Source organism: Piliocolobus tephrosceles, chromosome 18, assembly GCF_002776525.5.
Source record: "Piliocolobus tephrosceles isolate RC106 chromosome 18, ASM277652v3, whole genome shotgun sequence".
Taxonomy (NCBI): Eukaryota; Metazoa; Chordata; class Mammalia; order Primates; family Cercopithecidae; genus Piliocolobus; species Piliocolobus tephrosceles.
Genome location: NC_045451.1, coordinates 67,679,702 through 67,693,386, shown reverse-complemented (window position 1 = coordinate 67,693,386; position 13,685 = coordinate 67,679,702). Strand labels below are relative to the sequence as shown.

At 44.2% G+C, this 13,685-nt stretch overlaps 1 protein-coding gene and 1 long non-coding RNA gene across 2 annotated transcripts in view; one reads left to right on the top strand and one right to left on the bottom strand.

Annotated features, from left to right (window-relative positions):
• Positions 1–13,685, top strand: part of LAMA1 (laminin subunit alpha 1) — a 165,620-nt gene that overhangs the window by 141,536 nt on the left and 10,399 nt on the right. The window contains exons 49-57 of the mRNA XM_026456029.2: positions 685–835; positions 1,549–1,693; positions 2,175–2,316; positions 4,665–4,779; positions 4,965–5,138; positions 7,221–7,372; positions 8,034–8,219; positions 9,666–9,795; positions 10,981–11,093. Of these exons, the coding sequence (XP_026311814.1) occupies positions 685–835; positions 1,549–1,693; positions 2,175–2,316; positions 4,665–4,779; positions 4,965–5,138; positions 7,221–7,372; positions 8,034–8,219; positions 9,666–9,795; positions 10,981–11,093 (1,308 nt within the window). The remainder of the gene's footprint in view (positions 1–684; positions 836–1,548; positions 1,694–2,174; positions 2,317–4,664; positions 4,780–4,964; positions 5,139–7,220; positions 7,373–8,033; positions 8,220–9,665; positions 9,796–10,980; positions 11,094–13,685) is intronic.
• On the bottom strand, positions 9,001–11,784 carry LOC111553580. The gene is made up of 2 exons (XR_002734990.1): positions 11,541–11,784; positions 9,001–11,080 (listed from the first exon to the last, which is right to left on the bottom strand). It is a non-coding gene; the product is annotated as an uncharacterized LOC111553580 (long non-coding RNA).

Genomic DNA, 13,685 nt, shown 5'->3' with positions numbered 1-13,685 from the left:
CATGATTCTGATCTGTTCCAGATGAATGGCTTTGTAATAGAATAGCGAGTCAAGTCCGCCTTTTGCTGTCTTGGGGGAGAAGACCAGGAAACACACTCACCTGAAAATGCCCTGGGCCATATTATATCCCTGTTGTAACCCATGTAGTCATCTCTAAGTACGATATGGGTCTTTAAGCTCATCCTGCAGATTTTTGAGGATGTCAGTGATTGTTTTGTGAAGTGATGCTTCTGGTATGTGGGCGCAAACTTGCTTTCCATCGTAACTCTAGTTTCCCTGAGGTATTAGTTAAAACTTCATCGGCAGAGTGAAAATATCAATATAAAAATTATTCCGAAGACACCAGAGTTAAGAGAGGACAGTTACATTAAAGGAGATTAGAACTAACAAATCCAGTTGGTAAACTGGAATATTTATAGCAGTTATCCTCCTATAAAGAAATGTCTTTTACCACAATGAATACTGCCTACATTAACTTTATTTTCCTTATAAAGCAGTTGGGCATTTGTCTTGCATCTTCACATGGCAAAAGCATATTTTTAAATATTATCATCTACACTTGTTATGAAAGTATGGAACTAATAGCTCTACCATGATCTTTGTGAAGGAGAACTCAGTAAGTGTGTTCTTGGTTCTTTCTACCCTCCTAAGAATGGATTCTATTTCATCTCTTCTGCTTTGCAGCTCCCAGAATGAAGACCCTTCCTTCCATTTTGATGGGAGTGGGTACTCTGTCGTGGAGAAGTCACTTCCGGCTACCGTGACCCAGATAATCATGCTTTTTAATACCTTTTCACCTAATGGACTTCTTCTCTACCTGGGTTCATACAGCATAGTAAGAGTCTTTATGGGGCCCTAGGCCCTACTGTATATACACATTTAGATTGCTATGTGGTTGTTTATGTTTAATGAGGATTTACTAATTAAATATGTACGTATGTATGCCATAAAATTTTTATGAGCATATAGTAGTATTAATATATGTATGTGCTAAACAATTTCCTCATTTAAAATTATTTATTATCATTGTAGAACCTTTAGAAAAATGTAGAAGAACAGCAAGTAGAAACTAGCCTTCTAGTCTTTATGATGTCAATTCAACATTTGTTATTAAATTTTGAGCTCAAATAATATGTCTTGTTCTGGGTTCACTGTGACCACAGTGACATTGTTTGAATTCCATCCATGGGAATTTCATGTTCTTGTTTGTATCTCATGTGCTGGTGATTTCTGTCTTTCAATCTTTTGGTTTTATTTTTTAGAACTGGCCCCTTGTCAGTCTGAATGAAAAAGATACAAGGAGATTCCATTTCTCTTACTGAATTGTAGATTTTGGTAACAACAGATGGTGTTTCGTTTATATGAGTGTAGTGTTCTAGAAAGCCTTCGTGGGCATTTTTGGTTTCACAGCCGATAGACCTCTGGCTGTGGGGCCAGATCCAGTTTTCCCAGTTTGACTTTAGAAGGTTTTGGCCATCGCTGACTGGAAAGGAAAGGGAAACTTGGGATAAAGCTATAACCTGGTGAACTGTGTTCTCTTCTTTACAGAGAGACTTTTTATCCATTGAGCTGTTCCATGGCAGAGTGAAGGTTACGACTGACCTGGGTTCAGGACCGCTTACCCTTTTGACAGACAGACGTTATAACAATGGAACCTGGTACAAAATTGCCTTCCAGCGAAACCGGAAGCAAGGTAGAGACAGATGGACTCACCAGATGTCGGTCACCCTCGTAAGAATAGAAATCTTGTCAAAATCAGCAATCTTTATTCCACAGTAGTCTCCTGGGTATTGGATGATAGTCTACTTGAAAGCCAGTGTTGTCTTTGGAATACTAAGCAACAGGATTCACATTTTGCTGGAGGAGTGTTATACTTGTGTTTGCCTGTGATTTCCAAGTATGTTATTTAACATTAAATGCTAAATTGGAATCAAGAATCAAATCCATTCTATTTTCTTCCACACACATACTGCTCTCATTTAGCAATGGGTATTGACTTTGATAGAGAGGATTTTCACTTGTCCTTCAATAACCAAGAACGTTAGCTGATCAAATTCATAGAATCTAGACGAATATGCCTTTGTAAATGAACTTTGTTGCCCGAAGTTTGCATTTTACCTTAACATGGAAAGGGATTTCCCTTTTCTTATCTCTTGTCTGTGCTCTCCTTTTAGGAGTCCTAGCAGTTAACGATGCCTTTAACACCAGCAATAAAGAAACCAAGCAGGGCGAGTCTCCGGGAGCATCTTCCGACCTCAACCGTCTAGACAAGGATCCGATTCATGTGGGTGGATTGCCAAGGTCAAGAGTTGTAAGGTATGATATTAAACTGCAGAATTTTCATGTCCCTGATTTCCAACCGTATTAGCTTGCTAGGGCTGCGAATGGATTGTATCACAAACCAGGTGGCTTGAACAACAGAAATTTATTATTTCCCAGTTCTAGAGACTGCAAGTCCAAAAGCAAGGTGTTGGCAGGGCTTGCTTCCTTTTGAGGGCTGTGAGAGGGAATCTGTCCCATGCTCCTAGCTTCCGGTCGCTTCAGGGATTCCTTGGCCTGTGGCCCCCTTTTTGTAAGGGCAACAGTCACGTTGGATAAGGACTTCCCCTAATGACCTCATCCTAACTCGATTACCTCTGCAAAGGCCCTTTTTCCAAATGAAGGTCACAATCACACATAAGGAGGATTAAGACTGCCATATCTTTTGGGAGGACACGGTTCAACCTGTAATCTGCTTTTATTTATTCAAAGTACTCTATGCCATGTGACTTGAGAAGTAAAGCAGACCTTCTGCAGAAAAATTAGTGATTTTCTATGTATTGCCTTTAGAACATCTAAATCCTGTTACCATGCAGTATTTGGAGATCCCACTTGCTGTCATACTTGCTTTATGACTTTAATGATTTACAGAAACTTTGTGTGGCTGGTTCATTGTCCTCAGTTTTATAATTTTGGTTTGTAATTAAACTCTAAGGTTCTTTCACACCATTAAAAAAAGACATTTATGAAAGTCCAATAGTTAAGGTAAGATGGCTTGCCGGGAGTGGGGTCATTAAATGTCCAAACTGGGCCATTCAGCGTAGTGGTTAGCCAATGTCCATTGGTAGCAGTGCTACAATGTCTTTAGGTCAGGTTCTTGTATAGAATCCTCTTATATGACACAGAACTGCAGCCATTCAGTTGCTATGATGAGCAGCCTTTTGTAGAGAGAGCCACTTCTCCACTGTGCCCCTTCTCTTTGCCAGGAATCTTGGAAAGTCCCAAAGAACATAGTTTGCAACCACAGCCACCTCCTGATCTTAGAATTGAATCCATTTAAACCTCAGTGGAGTTTGTCACTTGCTAAGTCTTACCTCCCTGCCAAGACAGACCAAGGACTGGAAGCTGTCTCCAGATCCCATCCCAGATGCATGCCCTGTCATGCTGGGACCAGGACTGGGGTGTTCCTGTAGCCTCAGCTATGTCCTAGTACATCTGGACTTTGCTGAGATGGCCCAGTGTAGACAATGCAGGAAAGGACAGAAGCCCATATCACAGATGTTCTCAGTTGAAGGGACTTAGGTGTCATCAAAGCCAGCCTCCTCATTTACATGAAAAGAACTTGAGATCCAGAAAGTTTGCAATTTGTCCAAAATCATGTAGTTGCTTAACAGTCCATAGCTCATTGTTCAACATGAGAAAAAAAAATGAGGTGTGACTGTAACAGGAAACCATGTTATTGCAAAGCTCTCCTGTGAAGAGCTATTACAGAAGAGTGCAGCTGGGAGATGTTCAGTGGTCTCCATAATTTGGAAATGAGAGCTGGACTACATTATAGCCTGACCTTAGCCGGGAGTGTGGAGACTTCTGGTAAGAAAAACATGATATTGACTTGAACATTGAGAAATAGAGTTTCGGATAGTCCCAGACTTTACCACATGCAGTTACTTCCTTTAGGACAAAGTTCATGGATATGCAACGTAAACAACAGCCAATGACTTCCTTTTTTAGCAGTCAGATCCTGGGAAATGCATTACCTGTACTGGTCCCCATGGGAAGCAAACTTTCTGCTCTACATGCACACTGTGCACTGTCTTTCTTATAATTGGCCTGTGTTTTCTGTAGGTAGCCATCCAAGTAGCCCAACTCACTAAGTTTGATCCCTTTCTCTAGTCCTGAGATGAGTAGGAGAGTACTTGTTTGACCTGAAGTTCTCACTATCAATATTATTCTTAGAGGGAGGCCAAGAGATTTCTGCAGAGTAACACACGGAAACAGGTTTTCCAGAAGTATAGGGTTTTTTTTTTTTTTTTTCCTTTTTCTTTTTTTGATGGGGCAGGATCTTGCTCTGTCACCCAGGCTGGAGTGCAGTGGAACAATCATGGCTTATTGCAGCCTCAAACTCCTGGGCTCAAGCAATTCTCCTGCCTCAGTCTCTCGGACTACAAGTGCATGCTACCATGACTGGCTAATTTTTTATTTTTTTGCAGAGACAGGGTTTCACTATGTTGCCCAGACTTGTCTCAGACTCATGGGCTCAGGTGATCCTTCCACCTCAGCCTCCCAACGTGCTGGGATTACAGGCGTGAGTCACTGTGCCTTGCCCAGTGGCTTTGTATTCCTTCGTTCAAAAATGGAGTTTAAAAATCCAAATTTTGTGGTTGTTCTCATGCCCTTCCCTACAGGAGAGGTGTCACCACCAAAAGCTTTGTGGGCTGCATCAAGAACCTGGAAATATCCAGATCAACCTTTGACTTACTCAGAAATTCCTACGGAGTGAGAAAAGGCTGCTTACTAGAGGTAGGAAACATTGTTATTAATATTCACATGAGTTTCCTTAATTGTTCATTGATTTAGCAACATCCTAACGCAACAAACCAGTGGGGATAGGAAAGAGATGATGGGGAGACCAGTAGTGTCCTCCCCACGGCAGGTTTGGCCGCAGCTGGGAACTCACCGTGCTGTTTCATCTCCTCTGTGACCAGCCCATCCGGAGTGTTAGCTTCTTGAAAGGCGGCTACATTGAATTGCCACCCAAGTCTTTGTCACCAGAATCGGAATGGCTGGTAACATTTGCCACCAAGAACAGCAGCGGCATCATCCTGGCTGCCCTCGGTGGGGATGTGGAGAAGCAGAGCGATCGTGAGGAGTCACACGTGGTGAGTAGGTGCTCCTGAGCCCCAATCTCAAGGAAATGACTTCGGGAAACAGTGAATGGAAGATGACGGACTCATAAACATTTATTGTTGCTGTGTTCCTGGTTGCTTATGGATGTGCATTTTCAAAAAGTAAAAGTTGTTATTGCTGAATGTCATCCCCTTATGAATCAATGATTTCTTATATTGCATAATCCATCTTCCTTGTCTAGTGACTGAGGAAAAAGTTATTTGCTGTCTACCTCTAATTTTCTAAAAACTCATTCAGAAAGCATATACTGAGTTTTCTTCCCCATGTTGTGGTCATTTCTCTTCATTCCAAGGCTAAAACAGCAGTCCTTAAATCCTGTTGAGGTCTTCAGTCTACTGCTGGATGAAGCAAGATTTTCTTTATCTGTTACAGGATTGAAAGGAGCAGCAAGAGAAATGTGGCCTGTAATAAGCACAGTAAACTAACAGGGGGACAGAAGAGAAATGACAACCATTTTCCTTATTTATATTCCATTTCAAGAGCATGGGTGATATTTCCCCCATCCTCTGCTCAAATTTGTGTCTATCACATGATTTGAAGAGACTTTACAGAATGTTAGCACACTGTCTTAATCAAGTTGAGTTCATGCAGCTAAAATCTATAGAATGCCATCTTGTACTCTGCAAGGTACTTTACAGACATTGCTGTGTAATTATCACAACCTTGCTGCAAGGGGAATGCTGCTACATTTTGCTGAGGAAGAAATGTGTCCAGAGAGCCTGGCAAACCTGCTCAAGGTCACACCGCTGGTATGAGTCAGAGTCAGGACGGGAACACCAGTTTGCAGAACCCAAACATGTCATGACATACTTGGGGAAGGGCTAACAGTGACTAAGACTGGTTAATGAGATCCATTGGTCTCTCTCTTTTTTTTTTAGTTGAGCTGAAATTTATATAACCTAAAATCAACCATTTCAAAGTGAACAATTCAGCAGCATTTAGTGCATGCACAATGTTACGAGACCACCTTTCTATCTGGTTGCAAACATTGTCATCACTCAAAATAAAAGCCTGTGCCATTAATTAGTCACTCCCCATTCCCCTCTCTCCCCACCCCTGGCAACCACCAATTTGCTTTCCGTCTCTATAGATAGATTTACCTATTCTGAATATTTTGTACGAATGGAATCATATGATGTCTTGCATCTTTCACTTAGCATTTCTTTGAAGTTCATCCCCATTGCAGCATGGATCAGTGCTTCATTCCTTTTTACAGCTGAGTAACATTCCACTGTATGTACATACCACGGTTTGTTCATCAGTTACTTCATGGATAAACTTTGGGGCATTTCTGCCTTTTAGCTGTTACGAATAAATGCTGCTATGAACATAGGTGGATAAGCATTTGTTTGAGTCCCTGTCTTCAGTTCTTCTATGTATGTATTTAGGAGTGGAATCACTGGTTATATGGTAATTCTGTGTTTAACTTTTTGAGGAACTGCCAAACTTTTTCTCCATTAGTCTTAGTAAGGTTACTGTCAAATCAAAGTGTGCTTACTAAGTCAGCAAAAAGGAATGATATTAGCCATTGCTAGCAAGAGTGTTGTGAGATGCTCACATTCCAATCCTTCTGGTGTATAAACTACCTTTTTTCAATGTGTAAAAAAATTAAAAGCTTTAAATATTTTCACATACTTCAGATGTTTAATTCTACTTTTCATAATGTTAGAAACAACATCACAGGCAAAACAATTAAATATTCATAGGTATGGTAATAAAAAGTTGGAAACTGCTTTAAATTTCATGGATAAAAAGACAAATTACAATATACCTACTTGTCGGTATCTGATGTAGCAATAACCAATAAGTATGAGGCAATGCAGAAATGGAAATCTTTGACATCTTCAGTGATAATAGCATAATGCGGAATATAAATTATATGAACAGAGGTTAGAAAGTAACATACAAAATTTAAAATTGTGACAGCTGATGAGATTCTTAAGGAATTGCTATGCTCACTTGATGTTAATCTTCTCACATTATCTTCATAAGACGAAAGTTTTCTAAATCACATAGTAATGTGTGTCTGGAAATTCTCTATGCAACCTCCCCAGCGCCTCTTTTCCATCATGCTGATTGGAGGCAACATTGAGGTACATGTCAATCCTGGGGATGGCACAGGCCTGAGGAAGGCTATTCTACACGCTCCCACGGGTACATGCAGCGACGGACAAGCACATTCCATCTCCTTGGTCAGGAATCGGAGGTACTTGTACGCGGCAAGGCAGTGTGTAATAAGGGTGTGGTGAGCTTAGAGGGAATGTGGAAGGAACCTTGCGGTGGTGCCCTGGGCGGCTAGACGACTGGGGTCATTGGCATCCAAATAATTCTAGAACCTTGCTAGGATTGTTTCCTGGGAATGAATTTCATCTGCTTTGTAATAAGATACTTGTAGAATTTTTATAATTAAACAACTTTGACTCTGCCATTTACTGGGGCCCAGCATAAATTGTCTTTACACTGGATTGATTCTGTGGCAAATAGTACTACACTATTAGTAAATAGTATTATATCATTAGTAAATAGCATTATATCAACATTCCTGTATATTTCCCTCCAAAACTGTAGACTGAATGCTTTAAAAGCACACTGGGCATTTTCATCATAGGTAAAGAGGTTAAAAAAAAAAAGAAAAAGAAAACCTCTCCAAAAAGCAATCTCATTCAATGGATATTTAATAACATTCCATTCGTTTCTGAAAAATGTTCAATTGTGAGTTTTAATTTTCAAGATTCACCTTTTTGTTCACAGACAGCATCTTGTTAGAATGCACCTTTAGGAAACATTTATTTTCAGTGAGAATTTGTGGGAATTATGATTTCATTATGTTTAAAGCTTTTCATTTATTTTCTCTGTTGGACTTTTAGAATTATCACTGTCCAGTTGGATGAGAACAATCCTATGGAAATGAAGTTGGGCCCATTAGTAGAAAGCAGGACGATAAATATGTCCAATCTGTACGTCGGGGGAATTCCAGAGGGAGAGGGGACAGCGCTGCTCACAACGAGAAGATCGTTCCATGGCTGTATCAAAGACCTGATCTTTAATTTGGAGTAAGTGTACCTGCTCTCTGCATGTTCTTGCACTTTCTGATCTTTCATGGTGAGTGCTAACATTAATCTGAAATCTGATTTTACTCTTTGAGATTGAAAATTTTGCAAGTTCCCCAATAATGAGTGAACCCCATTATTCTATCATGAAAGGCCCCCCAAATGGATTTTAGTGGATTAGAATGTTAGACAGATCTGGTCATCAGACTTTAAAAACCATCGCTGAACATTAGCTCTCTGTGACTGTCCATAAAGAGCTGGGATTTAAATATGTTTTTGACATGCAGTTGGAGGAACATAGGGATTTTGTGATGTAAGTCTCTTGCTGTCTTGAGAGCGTTGCTTTGAAGGAGCTGTTGACTACGGGACTACTACCAGCTTCAGGTTGTTAATGGCTTCCCCCAAGACAATCACTGTATAATTAAGAACTGGAAGCCTCCATTCCCTGTGTGGAGTCATGATGAGGAAGAGAACTGACATGTGCCCACAAGCAGTTCATTCCTCCTTGCTCACCCTCTGCCTCTGGACAGGGGCTGATGGGAGACAAGCTGTGCTCTGGGACCAGCATCTGCCCAGGAGAACCTGGAAGTGCCCTGGGCATCAGGAAATTGAATCTCCCTCCTGGCTGGGTCACTGACTTGCCTAGTGACCTTGAACAAGGACTTGGATCTTTCATGGTCACAGTGTCTTCTTCTCTGTGAAATTACCTCTTAGGACTCCCTGAAATTTGCAAGAGTAAAACCTAGTGTTGGGTTTCAATACAATCATAATGTCAGAGCTCTGGTTTAGATTTTTGTACAGGTTTATGTTTATTCCCCTAGTTGTCTGTTCATTCATTCATTCATTCATTCATTCATTCATTCATTCATTCATGAGGCATCTTCATGCTCCTGAAAGTCATGGGGTTGTGGACTCGGTCGAGCAGAAATGTTTCTGTGAAGTTCCCAGCTGTGCCTGGGAAAGTGCCAGGGGGACCTGTGTGGACACAGGACACAGCACAGGAGCCACAGAGTGAAGGAGCATGTGACAAGCATAGCCCGTGACCTGCTGGTGAGGGGAAGCATGTAAACGAGAAGTCAGTGTTTCGTGGAGGTCACTGTGCAGCGCTTGGGAACTAGAGACAAAAACGTGTCCCTGCAGCAATCCAGTCAAGGCTGCAGGAGGAGGTGACAGCATCAGAGCTGACCTGGAGGGTGCTCAGGAATGGCCAGGGTCTAACATGGGCATACGCTAGGCTGGGTGCCACTGCAAGCAGAAGCATCAGACAAGAAATAGCTAAGAGCATGTCTGGACTCCGAGTCACAGTGAAGGATTGGCACTTTGGTTACTCTAACAGAAACATATACATGGTTTTTAATTGATTTTCATTGTACAGTTACCAGATGACTTGGGTTCATGGACTGGTGTGTGATAGCCTAATTTTGAAAACACTCTCTTGTTTCTACCTAGACTTTTGGATTTCAACAGTGCAGTTGGCCATGAGCAAGTCGACTTGGACACCTGCTGGCTGTCAGAAAGGCCTAAGCCGGCTCCCGATGCAGAGGACAGCGAGCTCTTGCCAGAGCCCCGGGCTTTTCCAGTAGGAGCGGCTTCCTTTACTATCAGTCAGGTCCAGTCAGCAAAGGAGGGCCCAGGACAGCGGGGGTTAAAATGGGGCCTTGCTGTAAAGGTGCTGCGAAAGCTGGAGCTGGAGCTGGAGCTGTGCTAAAAATCAGAGCGGGGACAGGGTGGGAAAGCGTGCCCCACGCAACTCGGATGACACGGCCCAATTCATGGATTGTTGGCCCCAACACCCAGGCGGCGCATCGGGCTGATGTAGAATACGCTTTTGGCAGAGTTTCTATAAGGACTCATGATCAATTTACATTTAGCCGGGAAAGCATGAAAATAAGTACTTCATGTAAAGCCATTGTGCACGTATTTGTTGCTTTAAAAAAAAAAAAAGATTCAATTCATTTAGGAAGAGCCAGTTCTGGCCAAATAGTTTGAATGGCAGCCATTGTTATTTTTCATTTTCTCCCCCTTCTGCTTTCTCTGTTGCCCTGGTGTAAAGTGTGCGCTCTAATAATTTAGAAGATGGCAGAAGCATTCGAGAGCAGGACCTTCTGAGCAGGGCCAGGCTTTGCATTCAGGGCAGTTTCCTTGGCAGCATCTGCGTAGGCTGAGCCAGAAAACAGCAGCTGGGACCCCCGTGACTTGGGCAGTGTCAGGGCAGCCCACAGATGGTTGCGTGGGGGTTCAGGGGCCCTTCCCACCTGGCTCCTCTTGTCTGCACCTTGCCCTGTCAGTGTGGACCTAGGTTCACAGGTTCACACTCTGAGGCCCTGCAAAGCATGTCACCTGTGGGCACCTCCAGTTTCCCAGTGCTGGGCCGCAGCTGATCTTGGCAGCTGCATCCTCAGGGCCATTCCCAGAGCCTCAGGTCATGACAGGGGCCTAGGAAGACAGCAAGGCCTTTGCCCCTTGAGCCTGATGAAAATTCATAGGAGAGACTTCAGTGTCCATATGAACTTCAGTGTCCATGTGAAGTTGCGTGGGATTAAGGTGAAAGACAGAAGCTCTAAGTGCCTTCTTCAGGGGGATAAAGGGCCGGCAAGTGCATCATTTAAACCAAAGATGGAGTGAGTGCCAACAAGCATTGGTGGTTGTTGCTGTGCTGATGGGATTGCTTCGGAGATGGCTCTTCATGGCAGAACATGCGTGGGTGGGTCAGTGGGGTTCGGGCTGCGGCTGGCGGCTGAGTGTTCCCGTGTGTCTCTTACAGGAACAGTGTGTGGTGGATGCAGCTCTGGAGTACGTTCCTGGCGCCCACCAGTTTGGTCTCTCACAAAACAGCCATTTCCTGTTGCCTTTTAATCAGTCGGCTGTCAGAAAGAGGTAGGTATCTCTCTAACGTCCTTATGCGGCGTCTCATTGCTGGATGGATGGGGTGTTCTCCAGCCACAGAGTCTTTTCCAAAAGAAGCTGCTTCTGTTTTATGATGAAGTGCTTGACTTGCAACCAAATGGCAAAGAGAAGGCAAAGAGATAGGAATTCGGCGTTGGTGCAAATCACAACGCTTTCATGGTGGTTCGCTGGGGAGTCTGTGGTTTCTGCCTTTCCCCTTCTGGAGGGTGGCTGGTTTCCCCTCTCTGTGTGCACGTAAGTTAAGCATGTGGGCGTCTAAATCAAGTCTCCTGGATCTATTACTGTTTGGACTTTCAACCCCATTCCACTTTAAGCATTCCCTAGTCTGATGTCTTTGTCTACCCAAACTCTTACACTGTGGTGGCCAAAGTCCCGGGTGCCACACCCACGCCTCTATGCACCTTCTGGCCCTCATACCTGCCTGTCCCTGGGACCCTTCTGCCAAGGGAAGGGCTCAAGGCCTGGAGCTTGGGGCTCCTGGATTCCATGTTGCTCCTCTCTCCTCCTGCGGTCCTCCAGCTCACCTGCCAGGCTTGGCTGCAGACTCTGCCATGCCCTGCCTGTCTTGTTGTCATTGGCTGTGAGTGCCACCCTGTCATATCCCTTAGACCTGGACTCCTGTCTGTCTTCTGCAGCTCCTGCCATCACTCTCTGTGAATTCAGCAGCTGCCTAACCGCTGACCTTTCCGTGCTCAAACTGTGATCTGTGAAAGGTCTTCCCTACGCCCTCCTCAGCCAGCCTCTCCCATGGCCATACCCTTGACTTCTTCACAGGTATCCATCCCTCTCACAGTCTTGACTTTAAAAGCCTCCTGTTAGGCAACCCCTTTCTTCTCGTTTCCACTCTGTGCCTCCCCACTCCTGCAGTTTGTCAGTTGTCTGGAGACCTCTAAGCCACTGGCCCTAATGCCCTCCCACCACCATCTCCTCTCTTCTCTAGCCCTCCATCACAATTCATCCTCCAGGTAGGTTCCAGGCCAGTGTTACAGGTGTTCCTCTGCAAACTCCCTTACCCCTTTGTCTCTCCCACTCCTGCGAGCCCAGGTAAAAGCCAACATTCCACCTTCTCTGTGCCAGAACCACACTGGAGACCAGGCTGTGGAGATGGACGTCTCCTTCCTAGCTGGTTTGAGCTACATATCGTAGCCATCAATCTCAGATGGAGCCTCCAAACAACATGGAGAACCAGTGCATTGTTCTAATATGCTTATGGTTTTTATTCTCCATGACGACTTGCTCATAGCTGCTCTCAGCTCAGAGCCCTGTGCACCACAGCCTCTCTTCACACCCCAGCTGATGACTTGCCTCATTGAGAAGAAAGAGATCCTTCATCTGTCCACCACCAAAAAGACCAGCCCCTGCTTTTATTCCTGACCCCCTATCTTTTCTTCTCCTACCACAGATGAAGGGTCTTTGTTCCTAGCAAAGCCCACCCAGCCAGCCCCAGCTTGTCCTCTGGATCCCACTCGCCCTCTCCTTCCTAGGACGTGCACAGCAGCGACATCTCACTCCTCAGTGCACACTCCCACCAGCACACAGATGCCGCCATCACCCCATCGTCAGCAGTGACAGCAAGAGCAGCAAACTATTGTGCTGGAGGTTGACACAGAGATTTTACACAGATGATCTAATTTACTCCTCATAATTCTCCTGTGAGGAAGGTATTGTTATTATCTCCATTTTACATATAAGGAGATTGAGGTTTAGGGAGCCTGAGACATCTCCTCAAAGTCACACAGCTGGTAAATGGTAGAGCTGGGATTCAAACCCAGGCCTCGTGGCTTCAGAGTCTGTGCCTGTACAGTACTTTCCCCTTCTCCTTGGGGGATACGTTCCAGGACCCCCAGTGGTTGCCTGAAACCTCGGCTAGTACCTAAACGTCATATACACTGTGTTTTCCTATGTATGCATATCTATGATAAAGTTGGATTATAAATTAGGCACAGGAAGGGATTAACAGTAACTAATAATAAAATAGAAGAATTGTAACACTATGCCAGCATCATTCCTCTTGTGCCTTGAGGGCATTATTGAGTAAAATCAGGGTGACCTGAACCCAAGCCCCGCTGTACTGCCACAGTCGATCTGCGAACCTAGACAGCTATAAAGTGACCAACGGGCATGTGGCTCATATGGTGTGGATCCACTGGACACACACAGGATTCACTTCCTGTGCAGGACCGAGTGGGATGGCGTGCAATCTCATCACACTACTCAGAGTGATACCCGATTGAAAACTTACGCATTGTTTATTTCCAGAACTTCCCATTTAATATTTTCAGACCTCAGTTGACTGCAGGTAACTGAAACCTTAAAAAGTGAAACCTTGGAAGGCAAAACCACAGATAAGAAGGGACTGCTGTAACCTCCGTGCTCTACTCCTTCTCTCACTTTGACTTCTAAAGCAGAACCGCCAGGAGACGCCACGTCCCCCGCCACACACACATGTGCAGTACCTGGCTCTGTTTCCCACAAGGCGCTCGAAAGAGCTGCCCTTTCCTCAGGGACTGTTTCCTCGTTTAACCATCCGGTCAGCCTCCCGCACACCCCCAGCTGCTCTTG